Source organism: Bos grunniens, chromosome 14 (assembly GCF_055505025.1).
Source record: "Bos grunniens cultivar Pamir isolate PY7600 chromosome 14, Bosgru_T2T1.0, whole genome shotgun sequence".
NCBI lineage: Eukaryota > Metazoa > Chordata > Mammalia > Artiodactyla > Bovidae > Bos > Bos grunniens.
In genome coordinates this window covers 80,057,540-80,072,485 of record NC_141178.1, presented here as the reverse complement: position 1 = coordinate 80,072,485, position 14,946 = coordinate 80,057,540, and the positions used below count along the sequence as shown (strand labels likewise).

At 53.4% G+C, this 14,946-nt stretch overlaps 1 protein-coding gene across 7 annotated transcripts in view; it reads left to right on the top strand.

The window, feature by feature from the left end:
* Positions 1-14,946, top strand: part of TRAPPC9 (trafficking protein particle complex subunit 9) — a 406,815-nt gene that overhangs the window by 309,684 nt on the left and 82,185 nt on the right. For all 7 annotated transcript variants that reach the window (XM_086337447.1, XM_086337441.1, XM_086337440.1 and 4 more), the window contains one exon: positions 9,156-9,246. In XM_086337447.1, coding sequence (XP_086193573.1) covers positions 9,156-9,246 — 91 coding nt within the window. The remainder of the gene's footprint in view (positions 1-9,155; positions 9,247-14,946) is intronic.

The window sequence follows — 14,946 nt, the reverse complement described above, 5'->3', positions numbered from 1 at the left end:
TCATGTCTGCGGGGGTGCCTGAATGGGGTCAGGTCCCCCAGAATGTCTAGTTTGAGAGCTTTGGAAGCTGACTGTATCTTCCTTCACTCTCCATGTGGCATTCGGAGGAGGAGAGACAAGCGTCACGCAGGTGCAGGTGGGGGTCACCCTTTATGATTGGCCTCCCATGTCCGCTCTTCTCCGGGACCCTCTCTGCCGCCTCTCCCATCAAGCTCCAGCTGGAACTGCCCCCCTCTGGGCCCCTGAAACCCTCAGTGCTCAACTCCTGTTTGGGATAGTGCTTCCAGAGCACAGGAAAGTTTCTCCTCCCAAGACTGTCTCCCAGGCCCGGCTGTGCTGTTCTTGAGGTCAGGTCCTGTCAGCAGCTGTCCCCTGATGACCTCCGCCTGCTGGGGTTTGTGCCAAGTGCTGGGACACTGCGGTGAGCAAGAACTCAGCCTGGAGTGGACTCTGCCTGATGGAGCCCGGGCGTGTGCTCCCTGCCCACCCCAGTGCCATGTGTAATCCTTAGCACTGAGGGATGGAAACCATTTGGTGAATGGATGGTTTCTGTTTCATTGATGGAGCTGAACAGCCACCAGCTTGCTTGCATGACGCCGAGTGCTGTGAACGTAGGAAGGGAGTTTGCAGCCAGTGTGACTCGTCTAGCTGAAGCCTGGCTCCCTTTCCAGGGGCAGCGCTGCACAGACAGTCTGCAAGGGAGGCAGCTGCGGGAGGCGCTTGGGGTGAGCTCGGTGTCAGCACCCCTTCTCATTTTCCTGTTTTTGTTGCAAACCTCCCTTCGGAGAGCATTTCAGGGTTGGTGAGATGCCTACTGACCTAGCAGAATCCAAGCCTGGGTAGGTTTTCTGACAAGACCTGGGTGCCCGCTCCGCTGATCCCCACGAGGCTGGTGGCCTGGACCATCTGGGCTGGGTCTCTGCCAGGTGGGCTGATAAGCACATGTCTTCCGTCTTCTGTCTAGAGGTTATTTGTAACCATCTGGCTGCTTGAGGGTGAGGCAGAGGCTTAAGGAGCCCAGTGGCAAACTGGGCTTTAGGTGCCTAAGAATCAGTAGCAGGCGAGGGGCTGGAATGCCTCTGTGGGATTCTCAGGGTACGTAGGCTTAAGTAATGGGAAGCAGAGGTGTATGGAGCAGGGTCGTGCGCCCAGAGGGGCTGTCTTCTCGGGGCTGGCCCCAGGCCATGCCGCTGACGGTGGCCATGTTTGGTCACCCTCTATAAATCCCAGAAGTGGCTTTGACATTTGTCATCAGTTTTTACTAGTCCGTCCTAAAGGAAATTAACCCTGAATATTCATTGCAAGGACTGATGTTGAAGCTCCAATACTTTGGCCATCTGATGTGAAGAGCCAACTCATTGGAAAAGACCCTGATGCTGGGAATGGTTGAAGACAGAAGGGGACGACAGAGGATGAGATGGTTGGATGGCATCACTGACTCAGTGGACATGAATTTGAGCAAACTCCAGGAGATAGTGGAGGAGAGAGGATTCTGGTGTGTCGCAGTCCATGGGGTCGAAGAGTCAGACATGACGTAGCGACTGAACAACAACAGTCACACCCCTGTACGGCTCGAAGCACAACGTCTTCAGTGTAGTCGGTCATCACCAGGACAGGTGACCTGGCACACAGCCATCCTCAGCTTCTCAATTTCCAATACAGTGTTCCCACCAGTGAGGAAAACCTGTCAATACGTGAGCCCTCCTTACTTTAAAGACAGAGGCAGGTGAGACTTGCCTGGTGGTCCAGCGGCTAAGACTCTGAATGCCCAAAGCAAGGGGCCCAGGTTCAATCCCTGGTCAGGGAACTAGGTCCCACATGACGCAACTGAAGATCTCGCATGCTGCAGCTAAGACCCAGTGCAGCCAAATACATAAAGTATTTATGATAAATAAAGACGCAGGAAGGTTAAGCTGTTTGCGCTGATTTGCCTGAGATAGCCCCTCAGCCTCCCTGATTGACTCCTAGCTAACTCTCACAGACGCTTTTATCGGAGCTCTGTCTTCTCATCACCCAAGAGAAATTAGGTATTTTTAGATAAGACTCCTTTAAAACAGTGCACTAGGTTTTCCTACTAGTCACGTTAGGAGAGACAGTTTTATCTAAATGGATTCTAAAACAGGCAGCTCCTGTCCTCAGCGCAGCCGATTCCTTGATCGTCTTCAGTCAAGTGCGGGCTTGCATCATGTCTCTGTCCTAAGGGAATCGGTGTTTATGGCTGTGGGTGATCACGGCTTCAGAGGCTTGATCCTCGTTGTGGGGACGCTGGGCCAGCCAGAGAAAAGCACCGCTCCTGACCTTCCTTTGAGGCTGTAAAGTTGCCCTGGCTGTTTAGCCTTCAGTGGACGGCGGGAGGGATGGGGCAGGGACACGTGTTTGATCCTTGACACCCCCCACTTCCAATCTGGATATGCACGCCTTGAAGTTACTTTGAAAGGAACCAGGGTTAGGCGCAGGGAGAGAGTGCACGGATGTGAGGTTTGGCCGGCTGGGAGAGTGGGGAAGGGCTCCGGCCCCGGAGTGCACAGAAGAGTTCCCCGAGTGTGCGTGAGCGGGCACACGAATCCACGCGCCCTGTGCTCACGTGATTGGCCACCTGTTGGGCTTGTGCACGTTCTGTGTGCTTGTGGCGTGACAATGATTGTGAGCATCTAATAGCATAAAATTACTTACGGAGCTTACGTAATAGCTAATACCTGTATGGCCCTCACTAGACGCCAGCACCGTTCTGAGCAATTTACATAGATTTACCCAATTTTTACAAAACGCCAGTGAAGCGGTCTTTATCCGCGTTCCACAGATGAGAGAAGCTTGGTCCTGTGAGGTGACCTACCTTGTGCCGGGTCACCTGGCTACTAAGTGGCGGAGCTGGGACTCGTGCCTGGCCGTCTGGCTCCAGAGTCTGCGCTCTCGCCAGCTCTGTGCTGGGAAGAAGAACAGAAGGCGCCTGGTCTCCGCCACGATGGCCTCCATCTTCCGGATGAAGCTGGAGAGATGAGCATCCCTCGGGCACGCTGCTGGCTGCAGGGCTCCCTCCTTTCTGCCAACCCTCTGCCCCGAGACTCCCCTTTCCTCGCCCAGCAGGACCGCGGCCCTGAATCACTTTCAGACTCTCCCCAGCAGTTCGTGGGCCATCCAGGGAGCTGAGCCCAGACACCACCAGCGCCCCTGCTGGGACAACACCCGGCATCAGCATTCTCAAAGTTCGCGATGCAAATTGGAAAACAAAGTCATGGGAAAGAGGCTCATTAATCACCTAGAGCAGTCTTTCCATTAGCGTAATCCCTAGTTATGACAATTTGCTAATTCATTGGAGCTGAAGTGTGGCGGCTAAGTCCCTGCACCTGTGGGTATCTCTCCAGAGCAGGTGCGTGGGGCACAGGCAGCGTGTCTTCCTGGGAGGGGGCGAGGTGCAGGCCTGCTTTCCACGGGGCTCCCCACTCTGGGATCCTCATCTCAGAGCCAGTGTGGGGATGCCTTCGTCAGCTGCTCTTGAGGGCTGGTCTCTGTGGACCACGTGTGACAGCCAGGTGTTCAGAGTCCGGTGCTTCCCTCTCTTGGGAGAGACCCAGGCCTCCACCTGCTGGCTGCACCTTCCCCACGGGAGGAGCTGATGGAATGAACAGTTGTTTTTCTAAAGTGTCAGACTGGCTCGTGGTAAACTTCAGTCCTATACGCACAGGCAGGATCTCAAAAACTGCTCTGTGGTTTTGAGGCATCCTCTGCAGCCCGTGCCCAAATGTTTCACGCTAATGGGCTGGCAGAAAATGAGAGGGAAGATATTTTATTAAGTTTCTGCACCTTCCTTGCCTCTGGATCTGTTTTTCCAAGATTTGACCGCAAATTTCCATTGTCCCCGGGCTTCTCTGGTGGCTCCAAGGTGAAGAATCCGCTTGCTAATGCAGGAGACGCAGGAGACACAAGTTCAGTCCCTGGATTGGGAGGATCCCCTAAAGAAGAAAGTGGCAACCCCTCCCCCACAGTATTCTTGCCTGGAAAACTACCATGGACAGAGGAGCCTGGTGGGCAGCAGTCCATGGGGTCGCAGAGAGTCAGACAGGACTTAGTGACAAAACACACACACATCCATGGTTCCCATGACACACAGAAGGTTAACCAAGACAACATGTGTGGAGACATTTGTAAGCAAAACAGTTCTGCACAGGTATAGACTAGGTGTAATTAACAATGATGTGTCACTAACAGTCCTAAGATATGATCATTGTGTGATAGACGGGGTTTCTTAAAGTAGGGAAGACCTCACCTTGGTCAGTCTTCTCATCCCCAGCAGCTCCTGCAGCCCACATCATAGGTGTTGACGTGCTGGCATGGATCCAGGCCCGCCCACTGGCAGGAAGGCTCTTGGGGGCACTTGTACCCCCACGGGTGCAAGCACAGTGTCCATTCATAGCGGTCTGGCTGGGGTGATGGCTGGAGTGGAGATGGATTCTAGAGGATGTCCCAGATGACATGAAGTTCAAGCTTGAGATGGGTGGTGGTCACCAGGAGGCCAAGGCCGAAGAGGGTTCCAGGCTGGGGGGTGCGGGAGTCAGGGCCCCGAGGCAGCAAACAGCCTGTTGTCACCGGTCCCAGTGGTTTGGCTTGGCTGGTGCACACCGAGTCCTCCAGGTCTGCGGGGGAGAGATCAGCCTGGGAAAACTTGCGGAGAAGTTGTGTAGCCTCCATGGGAGCTGGGATTTTATCCCTAGGGTGCTTGAAGGGCTCCTGGCTAGGGGCAGTGTGGTTGCACTCGATTTAGGAGGCTGGAATGACCACTCCCCTTGTCTCCGCCCCCTGGTTTGGTGTGGGACGTCCATGATGTCCCTGCTGCAGGATCGTACCCCCCGGTCCTGGAAGTGAGGCGGGAGGGCCTGTGAGGCCAGGGTGTACAGGTCCTGCTTCTCGGTTCTCGGCCAGGCCGCTGAAGGGTGTGGAGTTGAAGTGGAGAACCCGCCAGCGTTGGGGTTCCCGTTGGGCTACGGGCTGCCTGACCCCATCTATGCTCTGTGGGTTTACTGGGGAACCAGCGCGGGGGCCCCACTCTGAGCCTGGTGTGTGAGGGACGCGGGACAAGGCCTCTCAGAGCCAGGGAATCACCCTTCCCAAGTGATGGTGTCCTGGTTGTTCCTCGTTTTCTGGTTTTGAAGCATGTAAGCCTTTCTCTTCTAGCAGATTTTAGGCTTGAAGAAGGGACTGGGAGATGCTACCATCGGAGAGCTGGGCTGAGTCACTTCTGCCACCTCCATGCCATCTCTCTGTCCCCAAAGAGCCGTGTCCTCTGCCTCTCGCCAGTCGGGGAGGGCCGCGAGGTGCAGGCCGGCGTTCAGTGCAGGGCTCCCTAACCCGAGGGTGCGGCAGTGAGTGGTCATAAGCTGTGGCCCAGGGTCGTCGTCACTTAAAGCCGCTGCATCACTCCTGGAGAAGCTCTCGTCCAGTTGACTTTTACAGCCTCCCAGCCCTGCGGCTCTGAATTAGGGACTTGGAGACGGGAAGCCTGGCCTTGGCCCCAGGCGCTCACCGCGGCCTTGTCCGGGAACAGTTGTGGCCATAAATACCCATGGCCCGGAGTGGCCGGTGCTACCTGGGGAGTTAGGCAGGGAGCCCAGTGCTGAGCAGTGGCCCGCGGGCTTCCTGCTGGTGCTCGAAGCTGGCCGCTCTGGGGCTGCCTGCTCATCAGCCTGGCAAGTTTGAGTACAGGGTAGCAGTGGAAGCTTAAACTGAGCCAGGGCCAGCCTGGGCCTCTTGGCTCCCCGCCTCTGAGACGTGAGTGAACTGAGGTGGCTCCAGGGAACTCAGCTGTGGCTGAGGCAGGAAGCTGCAGGCTCAGAGGGCACTGTGAAGGGGCCATGTGGCTCCTTGGAAGAGCCAGAAGTCGCCTGTGGGAGGCCTCAGAGGCAGAATGAACGTGTGTTGGGTGAACTGAGCAGGGCGCTTGGGGTTTCTTATGTTCCAGGTGCACAGGGTTTGTTGATGGGTTTGTGCTCGTGGGTGTGGCTGGGAGACTTGGAAAGCCTGACTGGCACCAGCAGTGGCCTACAGTCCCCCTGCTGCAAGAGTAGATCGTGGGGACAAGAAAACATCCACTGACTTGGAATCTTAATTGCAGTCTCCCAAGTGAGTGTTGCTGTTTTAGTCGCTAAGTTGTGTCCAACTCTTTTGTGACCCCATGCACCATAGCCTGCCAGGCTCTTTCATACATGGAATTCTCCAGGCAAGAATACTGGAGTGGGTTGCCATGCTCTTCTCCAGGGGATCTTCCTGACCCAGGGATTGAACCTGCCTATCCTGTATTGCAGGCAGAGTCTTCACCAGGGAGCCAGAGGGGAAGCCCTTCCCAGGTGACTGCTGCTGCTAAGTCGCTTCAGTCGTGTCCGACTCTGTGCGACCCCATAGATGGCAGCCAACCAGGCTCCGCCGTCCCTGGGATTCCCCAGGCAAGAACGCTGGAGTGGGTTGCCCTTTCCTTCTCCAGTGCATGAAAGTGAAAAGTGAAAGTGAAGTCGCTCAGTCGTGTCGGACTCTTCGCGACCACGGCTTAAAGGGAAGTCAGGCTCTTCAGCACCACGAACAGTGCCCTCTGTGTGGGAGGAAGGCGGCTGGCTGGCCGCGCTCCTGCTGGGAGCAGACAGGGTCCTGGCCCTGTGCACTGGTGTCCTTATTTATCAAGTGGGAGTCACAGGTCCCTGCTTCCAGTTTACTGTGAGGAGTCCGTGCAGTGTTTATAGCAAAGTATCTGAAAGTGGGAGCCGTATCATGGGCTCCGGGGTGGGATGGACTCAATCCTGCCACTTCCTAGCTGTGTTCTCTTTTCTCCTTATCCCCATGGGCCTGAGGTTTGTTTGTTTGTTTGTTTGCTTAAATCTCTGAGATGGAAATAATAGTCCCTGTCTTATACCCACCACATTCTCAGGTTTTAATTTGAAAATAGCAAGTATTTTTAAACTGAGAAGATCCATGCTAAACACTTAGCGCTGGGCCTCCCTCATGGGACTCACTTTGGAAATGCTCTCTTTGCAGCAGTAGTAGTGATGGGAATTACCGTCTATCATCATCATTCTTTTCTGACCTCTTGCCCTGAACGCCAGAGTCCGGGTATTTAAGAAAGAGCAGCCACTGCCGCATCCACCGTCCTCACTATAGCATTGTCATCCAGGCTGTGAGAGTGGCTGATTAGGGTCTCGGTAGCCAGGGTTGTGTTCTTGTGTCCAGGCTCAGACACAAGGCTGTTTTGGTGGCTTATGGGGCCGAAGGGGAGGGGGATGCCCATGCAGGTAATTGGCTTTATTAGCTCAGCTGTATAATTTTATGGCTCATGTCCGAGAGCAAATTAATACAGAAATATGCTATTAGAATGGCTTCCAAAGCCCCAGTGCCACTTGGCAACTTTGTGATTACTCACTGGCTCACTCGCTCTTCTAACTGATCATTTCAGAGCTCTGCATCCTGGCTGTGCTCGTCAGGCACTATTTCTGTTCTTCAAGCGCCATGTGTGATCAGCCTCAAAAGCCTGCCATGATTTTTTTTTTAAACAAGAGGCAGTAAGCTGCCATATTCTGAAGTCTTAATTTCATATAAGTGAAAATAACCCCCAGAGAGTCAGGAAAGAAGACAGGAAAAAGCGAGCACACGCACGTGGCCCCTGCACCACCTACCTGGGGTGCTGACTCATGCCAGCGTGCATTTAGTCCTCAGTGTTCATGGAGCAGCCACGGTGACTGGGGCACTGGTCCAGACACCACTAGGAGGGCTCTGCCCTTGCACGGCTGACAGGCCAGGGGTGGAGCCAGACAGCAGGAGACACACACATCTGGTGGGGTCGCTGAGGGTCTCTGGAGCAGAGGCAGCTCAGGGAAGCCTTCCTGGAGGAGGTGAGGTCTGGGAAGAGAGTTAAAGGATGAGTATAGTGAGGAGGCAGAAAAGGGCAGGGAGCAGCATTTCCAGGCAAAGAGCATAGAATGTGGAGACTGGAGTTCCAAGAAAGCACATGGTGTTTTGGAAGAAAGGAAACAGGGTCAAGGTAGCCAGAGAAGGGCCTGGGTGGAGGTGGCAGGCCTGGAGAGGTAGGCAGGGGCTCCTGCGTGCTCTGGGCTCCGACAGCTTGGCCCGAGCTCCTGTCTCAGACCCCCTGCCGTGTGTGGCTAGCTGGCCCTCTTGGGCCCTGGCAGGAGGGACCCCGGAACTCTGGTCTCCGTTCCCTCCAGGCCTTGGCGCCCCTTGCTGCCCGCCCTGGCCTGTTCTGCTCCGCCAGCCTGGCTCCATCCTGGCACGGCTGTCCTCCGGCTGGACAGGCGCAGTGGCCTGTTCCTGCGTTGTCGTCCTTCTTGGAGTGTGAGCCTCCCGAGTTTCAGGCTCATGTGCGGTCATTTCAGCGTGCTCAGTGCTTCTCACCACGCCTCGCTCGCTTCAGACACACTCGGTGTGTTCGTTGAGTGCCGTTAACTTGCTAAAGGAGGAAAGTAACAGGATTCTCCCCACTTTCCCGGTCACTAGAGAGTGTCAGAGCTATAGTCTTCCCTTTTGATTGGGGCTTAAATGCTGCGGCTTTCATTTATGTAGGAAAAGGTAAAGCAGTTTACAGCTGTGTTTCTGAGGACCACACGGGCTGTTTAATATTAGCACCTTGGAGACATCTATTTTCTGCACTTCTAAACCCAATTTCTTCATCCACTGATACTTGCTGAGAGGCAGTATGACTTCCTCAATTATGAACTTGCCTGAGTGAGCACGTTCGTAATAATATGTGTAATTACATCAAGATGTATAACGCGACAGACGTGGAAGCAGCATGAAACCGACACGTGTAGAGAAACACGTTGGGCTGTATTGAACAGTGAGCCACAGTTTGCACGCTCTTTAGGAAAAACAACCTTCCCTCTTCTTTATTTCCCCCAGCAAGAATGGCTGCTGGATTGAACCTATCTGGGTGGATTTCCCTTCTTCACACAACAGCTCAATTTATCAGATTTGGTGGTGGAGAGTGGGGGGAGAGGCCCTTGACACATCTTCATACCTGTTTCCCACATATCTGACCAACCCTTGAGAGGAGGAGGCCGTTCAACCACTGTGTAGGGTTTCCTGTCTGTCAAGAAACTTGTAGAACTTCTCCTCCGGGCCCTGGGCTTGGCGATCACAGAGTTTTCCTTAACGACGCTCACCCATCTCTGAAGCGCACGGGCGAGGCGAGTGTGGAGGGCCTCCTGAACCAGCTGGTCTTGGAGCACCTGCAGCTGGCTCCTCTGCTGTGGGGTGAGTACTGCCCGTCACCTCTGGGTGTGCGCGCTCCTTTGTTCAGAACTCGCGGGCTCGCGTTTGGTGCTGCTGTGTGCCGAGGTCTTCAGGGAACTGGGCAGGGAGGTCTGTGTCTCTCCCGAGCTTGGTCTGCGGGTGTCCGGTCAGCACAGCCTTATGGCCGGGCTGCTGCCCTCTGAGCTCAGGCGTGGTGACAGTGCGGATCCCCTTGCTGCAGAACCCGCATCCTCCGTGGTGCATTTACGGTGTCTGCATGGATGTGACTTCTGCAGACACTTGTGCTCCTCGAGTGATGAGTGAAGACGTGGTGGGCAGGAGCGAGGGGGTGGTTCCTCCTGGCTCCTGGATGAGCTGAGTTTGTTTGGTAAACGCCGTAACTTACCCCAGTACTTGGCCCAAGAGAGCGCTGGAAGGTGGCGCTTAGAGCAAGGTGTTTGAACGCTTGTTGCCTGTCACACCTGCAACGTTCACCCCAGTCTGTGCCTTCCTAAATAGCAGTGGAAATTTTTGTTGAGAAACAAGCTCAAATGTAGAATTGTTGTTGAAATGAGAGTCTGTATTATTCTCTGGAAATGATCCCGACATGTAATCTGTGCTGGGTCAGATGCAGACAATCATGGATGTGCCTTCTTTCTCTGCTTTAACCCAGAAACTGTTGTGAGTCAGTAGCTGGTCTTTCCTCCAGTTAATTCATTAGTTTGACCTCCTGGTTTTGCACTCTAGAGACACAGGAGAATTACCCCAGGGGCTGGAGGAGAAAGACACACCTCTCCCCCTGATGTTCCCTCACTGGTCTTCAGTTTGTGAGAACCCCTCGAGCTGCCCGGGACTGCCCACTCTCCTGGGCTCCCCACTCCCATGGGTGAAGGTTGTTGGGGGTCCGGTGAGCAGTGCCGACGTGGCAGCTGTGAGTGGACTGAGCCTGACACCCGGGGGCTCCTTCCTCGGAATCTGCCTGCCTCGCTGGTCCAGCCCAAGTGAGAGGAGGTGGATGGTTGTTTCTGCAGAACGTGTCTCAGTTTGCACCTCTCAGGGTGTCCCTCCCTTTCCTAGCTCAGAAAACTTTGTCTCTCGGCGGCCTGGGCTCAGACAGCGACTTCCACCGGACACGCTGGCCGAGGAGGGTCGGACACCCAGCCCTCCTGCCCCCGGGGCTGGGCAGGCCCCAGGAATCCAGCCCTAGGAAACAGTGACACAAAGTGTGTACCCAGGCATCGAGTCAGTCAAAAGAAGGGAGTGCTCCAAGGCACCGGCCGATGGGGAGTGAGCCCCGTGGGATCAGACTCCTTCCGGAGATGGGGTGGGGGGCACCCTGCTGGGTTTGCGCTGGTCTCCCTATAGGTGTTTTCCTTGTCGTATGTCATGTGCACACCAGTGCCGGTATTAAGGATTGTATCCTGGAGGAGATGCATGAGTTGTTACACCACAGGATCAGGACTCAAAGGCGTTTCCTCCAGGAGGTCTCGTGGGCCCAGCACCTTCAGGCCCCCAGCAGCATTCAGTGCGGCCTGGGTCTTGTCTCCGAGGGTCCACACGCCCCAGAAACACCGCGTGATATCTCTCTGTTCCGTGTCATGATTAATTTAACTGTCGCCACGTCTGGCAGTTTCCAGGGAATATCCGTCTGCATGCATTTTTCTCTGATTTTCCTCAGCTTGCTCGTTTTGGAGTTATGAAGTCAAAAGACGTGGGATTTTTAAGGCTTTGGGGCTGTTTCGTGGAGTGGACGTGTGACTCTTGACTGTTGATGGTGCCGTGGGCGTTGTGGGAGCCCGAGTTTTTGCGGTGACTTTCCCACCCCATAGAGCGTAGTTCCAGGTCAGGGGCCGAGAGGTGAGACCGTGAGTTTTGTCTGCCCACCTGCTGCCCCGGGCTGGCCTCCCCGGCCCACCGTCTGTCTGCACTGGGCTGGGGCTTCATCCCCGGCCCCAGTGCACACCACCTGCCCCGTCCCTGTCACCTGTGCCGTAGAGCCAACATCTCAGGGTCACTGGCTCCTTTCCGCATCACTCAGGCTGTCCTGGTTTTTCAGAGGCAAGGTTCCTTACCCTGGAACCTTGACCTTCCCATTCATTCGCTTCACAAAAGCAATATATTCTTGTTATAGAAAAGCAGGGCAAATCAGAAAAATTCAATGGAGAAAAATTATCTTTTTCCACTCTTGCACCCCCAAAACCAGTCTCTATTTCGTCTCATTTTTGTGCCTTTCTAAGTCTTTCTGCTGTCCCCCAGTTCACATTTTGTTCGCCGAGATGATCATACCACTCTTGTACTCTGTGTCCTTTTTTTTTTTAATACTTGAGAAAACAAGTATTTCTCACGTTATGAGCACGTCTTACACTTGCCGTTCAGGTCCTCGTTATCCTTTCATCACGTTGACGCAGGCTGATTTACTGCTTGTCCTGGTGTCCGGGTGCCTCTGCTCTTTGGAGGTGTTTGCTGTTATGTAAGTTGCTCGCACCGGCTGCGCACAGAGCCTTTCTGTGTCTCGGGGCCATGGCCCCCGTGGGAAGGCCCTGACATGACTCCTGCCCTGCGGGCCGGTGCCAGAGACCACAGCGCCTGTGCCAGCACTGCCGCTCACCGGGCCTCTGATGGGGCCCACTGGGACTGATGTCGTGTGGGGGTCCCGGAGGAGAGGAAGCCAGGTTCTGGGCTGGCTCCAAGACTGTGTGCGTTCCTTCTGCAGAGCGTCTCAGGGCAAGGTGGGACAGAGGGCAGGGCAGAGCCCCGGCAGGGCTGGGGAGGGGCCTGGGGCAGGACCCCTACTCAGCTGCCTCCTGTCTCTGTTCGTCTGGGAGCAGAACCGCGGGCTGGGGGAGGCTACATTCCCACAAGGGTGGGAGCCTGGCAGAGCCTAGCAGGCCTCCTGACGGCCTGAGTCGAGGGCCGGTCCAGCTGTTTCCATGGATACCGGGTGGTGGTGACTAGCAGACCGAGCAGTTTCTCACACTGATTTGACTGTCCCACGGCGCTGCCCCGTCTCCCTCCCCAGCTGACAGCACTGTCCTCGTCCCGGCCTCTCAGATGCACAGCGCCTGGTCTGCGCTGGCGAGCCCTGGTCAGGTGTCGGCTACACCGTGGACAGCATGCTTTCAGTGCACATCCTCCAGATAATTGCCGAGCAGACCCCCGCCACACTGCTGAGCTGTGATGTGCAGGAAGCTCTTGTGGGCACGAGGGCAATGCCCGTCTGGGAGACAGTGGCCAGGTGGTGCCTTGTGTGGGGTCACCCACTGCTGTGCCCCAGAGAACCACATACCCTCATATTGGGGAACAAGACGCTGTGCCTAAACTCTCTATGCAGTTTGTCTGACCCGTGCAAGTCTTCAGGTCATAATTACCATCCCCCTGTTACAAATTGGGTGCTAGTTTTAGCAGGTCTTGTAAGGTCTTCATAGAACCGTTCAGCTTCAGCTTCTTGCGCGTTACTGGTTGGGTCTTAGACTTGGATTATGCCTTGGAAATGAACAGAGATCATTCTTTTGTTTTTGAGATTGCACCCAAGTACTGCATTTTGGACTCTTTTGTTGACTATCAGGGCTATTCCATTTCTTCTAAGGGATTCTTGCCCACAGTAGTAGGTATAATGGTTATCTGAGTTAAATTCTCTTCTTCTCAGAGCTATTTGTAAGGCCTCCTCAGACAGCCATTTTGCTTTTTTGCATTTCTTTTTCCTGGGGATGGTCTTGATCGCTGCCTCCTGTACAATGTCACGAACCTCTGTCCATAGTTCATCAGGCACTCTGTCTATCAGATCTGGTTCCTTAAATCTATTTGTCACTTCCACTATATAATCATAAGGGATTTGATTTAGGTCATACCTGAATGATTTAGTGGTTTTCCTCACTTTCTTCAATTTAAATCTGAATTTGGCAATAAGGAGTTCATGATCTGAGCCACAGTCAGCTCCTGGTCTTGTTTTTGCTGACTGTATACAGCTTCTCTATCTTTGTCTGCACAGAATATAATCAGTCTGATTTCAGTGTTGGCCATCTGGTGATGTCCACGTGTAGAGTCTTCTCTTGTGTTGTTGGAAGAGGGTGTTTGTTATGACCAGTGCGTTCTCTTGGCAAAACTCTATTAGCCTTTGCCCTGCTTCATTCTGTACTCCAAGGCCAAATTCCAATCACAAAGAAAGGAAATGCCAAAGAATGCTCAAACTACCACACAATTGCACTCATCTCACATGGTAGTAAAGTAATGCTCAAAATTCTCCAGCCAGGCTTCAGCAATACATGAACCGTGAACTTCCAGACGTTCAAGCTGGTTTTAGAAAAGGCAGAGGAACCAGAGATCAAATTGCCAAAATCCGCTGGATCATCAAAAAAGCAAGAGAGGTCCAGAAAAATATCCATTTCTGCTTTATTCACTATGCTAAAGCCTTTGACTGTGTGGATCACAATAAACTGTGGAAAATTCTGAAGGAGATGGGAATACCAGACCACCTGACCAGCCTCTTGAGAAACTTGTATGCAGGTCAGGAAGCAACAGTTAGAACTGGACAGGGAACAACAGACTGGTTCCAAATAGGAAAAGGAGTACGTCAAGGCTGTATATTGTCACTCTGCTTATTTAACTTATATGCAGTGTACATCATGAGAAACGCTGGGCTGGATGAAGCACAAGCTGGAATCAAGATTGCTGGGAGAAATATCAATAACCTCAGATATGCAGATGACATGACCCTTATGGCAGAAAGTGAAGAAGAACTAAAGAGCCTCTTGATGAAAGTGAAAGAGGAGAGTGAAAAAATTGGCTTAAAGCTCAACATTCAGAAAACTAATATCATGGCATCTGGTCCCATCACTTCATGGCAAATAGATGGGGAAGCAGTGGAAACAGTTTTTTTCAGTTATTTTTATGGGCTCCAAAATCACTGCAGATAGAGACTATGGCCATGAAATTAAAAGACACTTGTTCCTTGGAAGAAAAGCTATGACCCACCTAGACAGCATATTAAAAAGCAAGAGTCATTAGTTTGCCAACAAAGGTCCGTCTAGTCAAAGCTATGGTTTTTTCAGTAGTCATGTGTGAATGTGAGAGTTGGACCATAAAGAAAGCTGAGCACTGAAGAATTGAAGCTTTTGAACTGTGGTGTTGGAGAAAACTCTTGAGAGTCCCTTGGACTGCAAGGAGATCCAACCAATCCATCCTAAAGGAGACCAGTCCTGAATATTCATTGGAAGGACTGATACTGAAGCTGAAACTCTGATACTTTGGCCACCTGGTGCAAATAATTGACTCATTGGAAAAGACGCTGATCCTGGGAAAGATTGAAGGCAGGAGGAGAAGGGGACGGCAGAGGATAAGATGGTGGGGTGACATCACCAACTTGATGGACGTGAGTTTGAGCACGCTGCGGGAGTTGGTGATGGATAGGGAAGCCTGGCGTGCTGCAGTCTTTGGGGTTGCAAAGAGTCAGACATGACTGAGCGACTGAACTGAACTGTTACAAATTAGGAAACAGACTTGTGGGATGTTTGTTGCATGAAGTTACAGGGAATACACAGATTCTTGGATGGGTGAATCCATCCATCTGCACCCAGGTGCTGGGGACCCAGAGGTAAATTAGACTTGATCCCTGCCACTGCTGGTCTGATGCAGGTAGAGGATCCCAGGTCGGTTGACAGACCATCCCCACGCAGCCTGGTGTGCTTGCCAGCTGTCCTGGAAGCAGCAGCCAGAGGCAGCCCT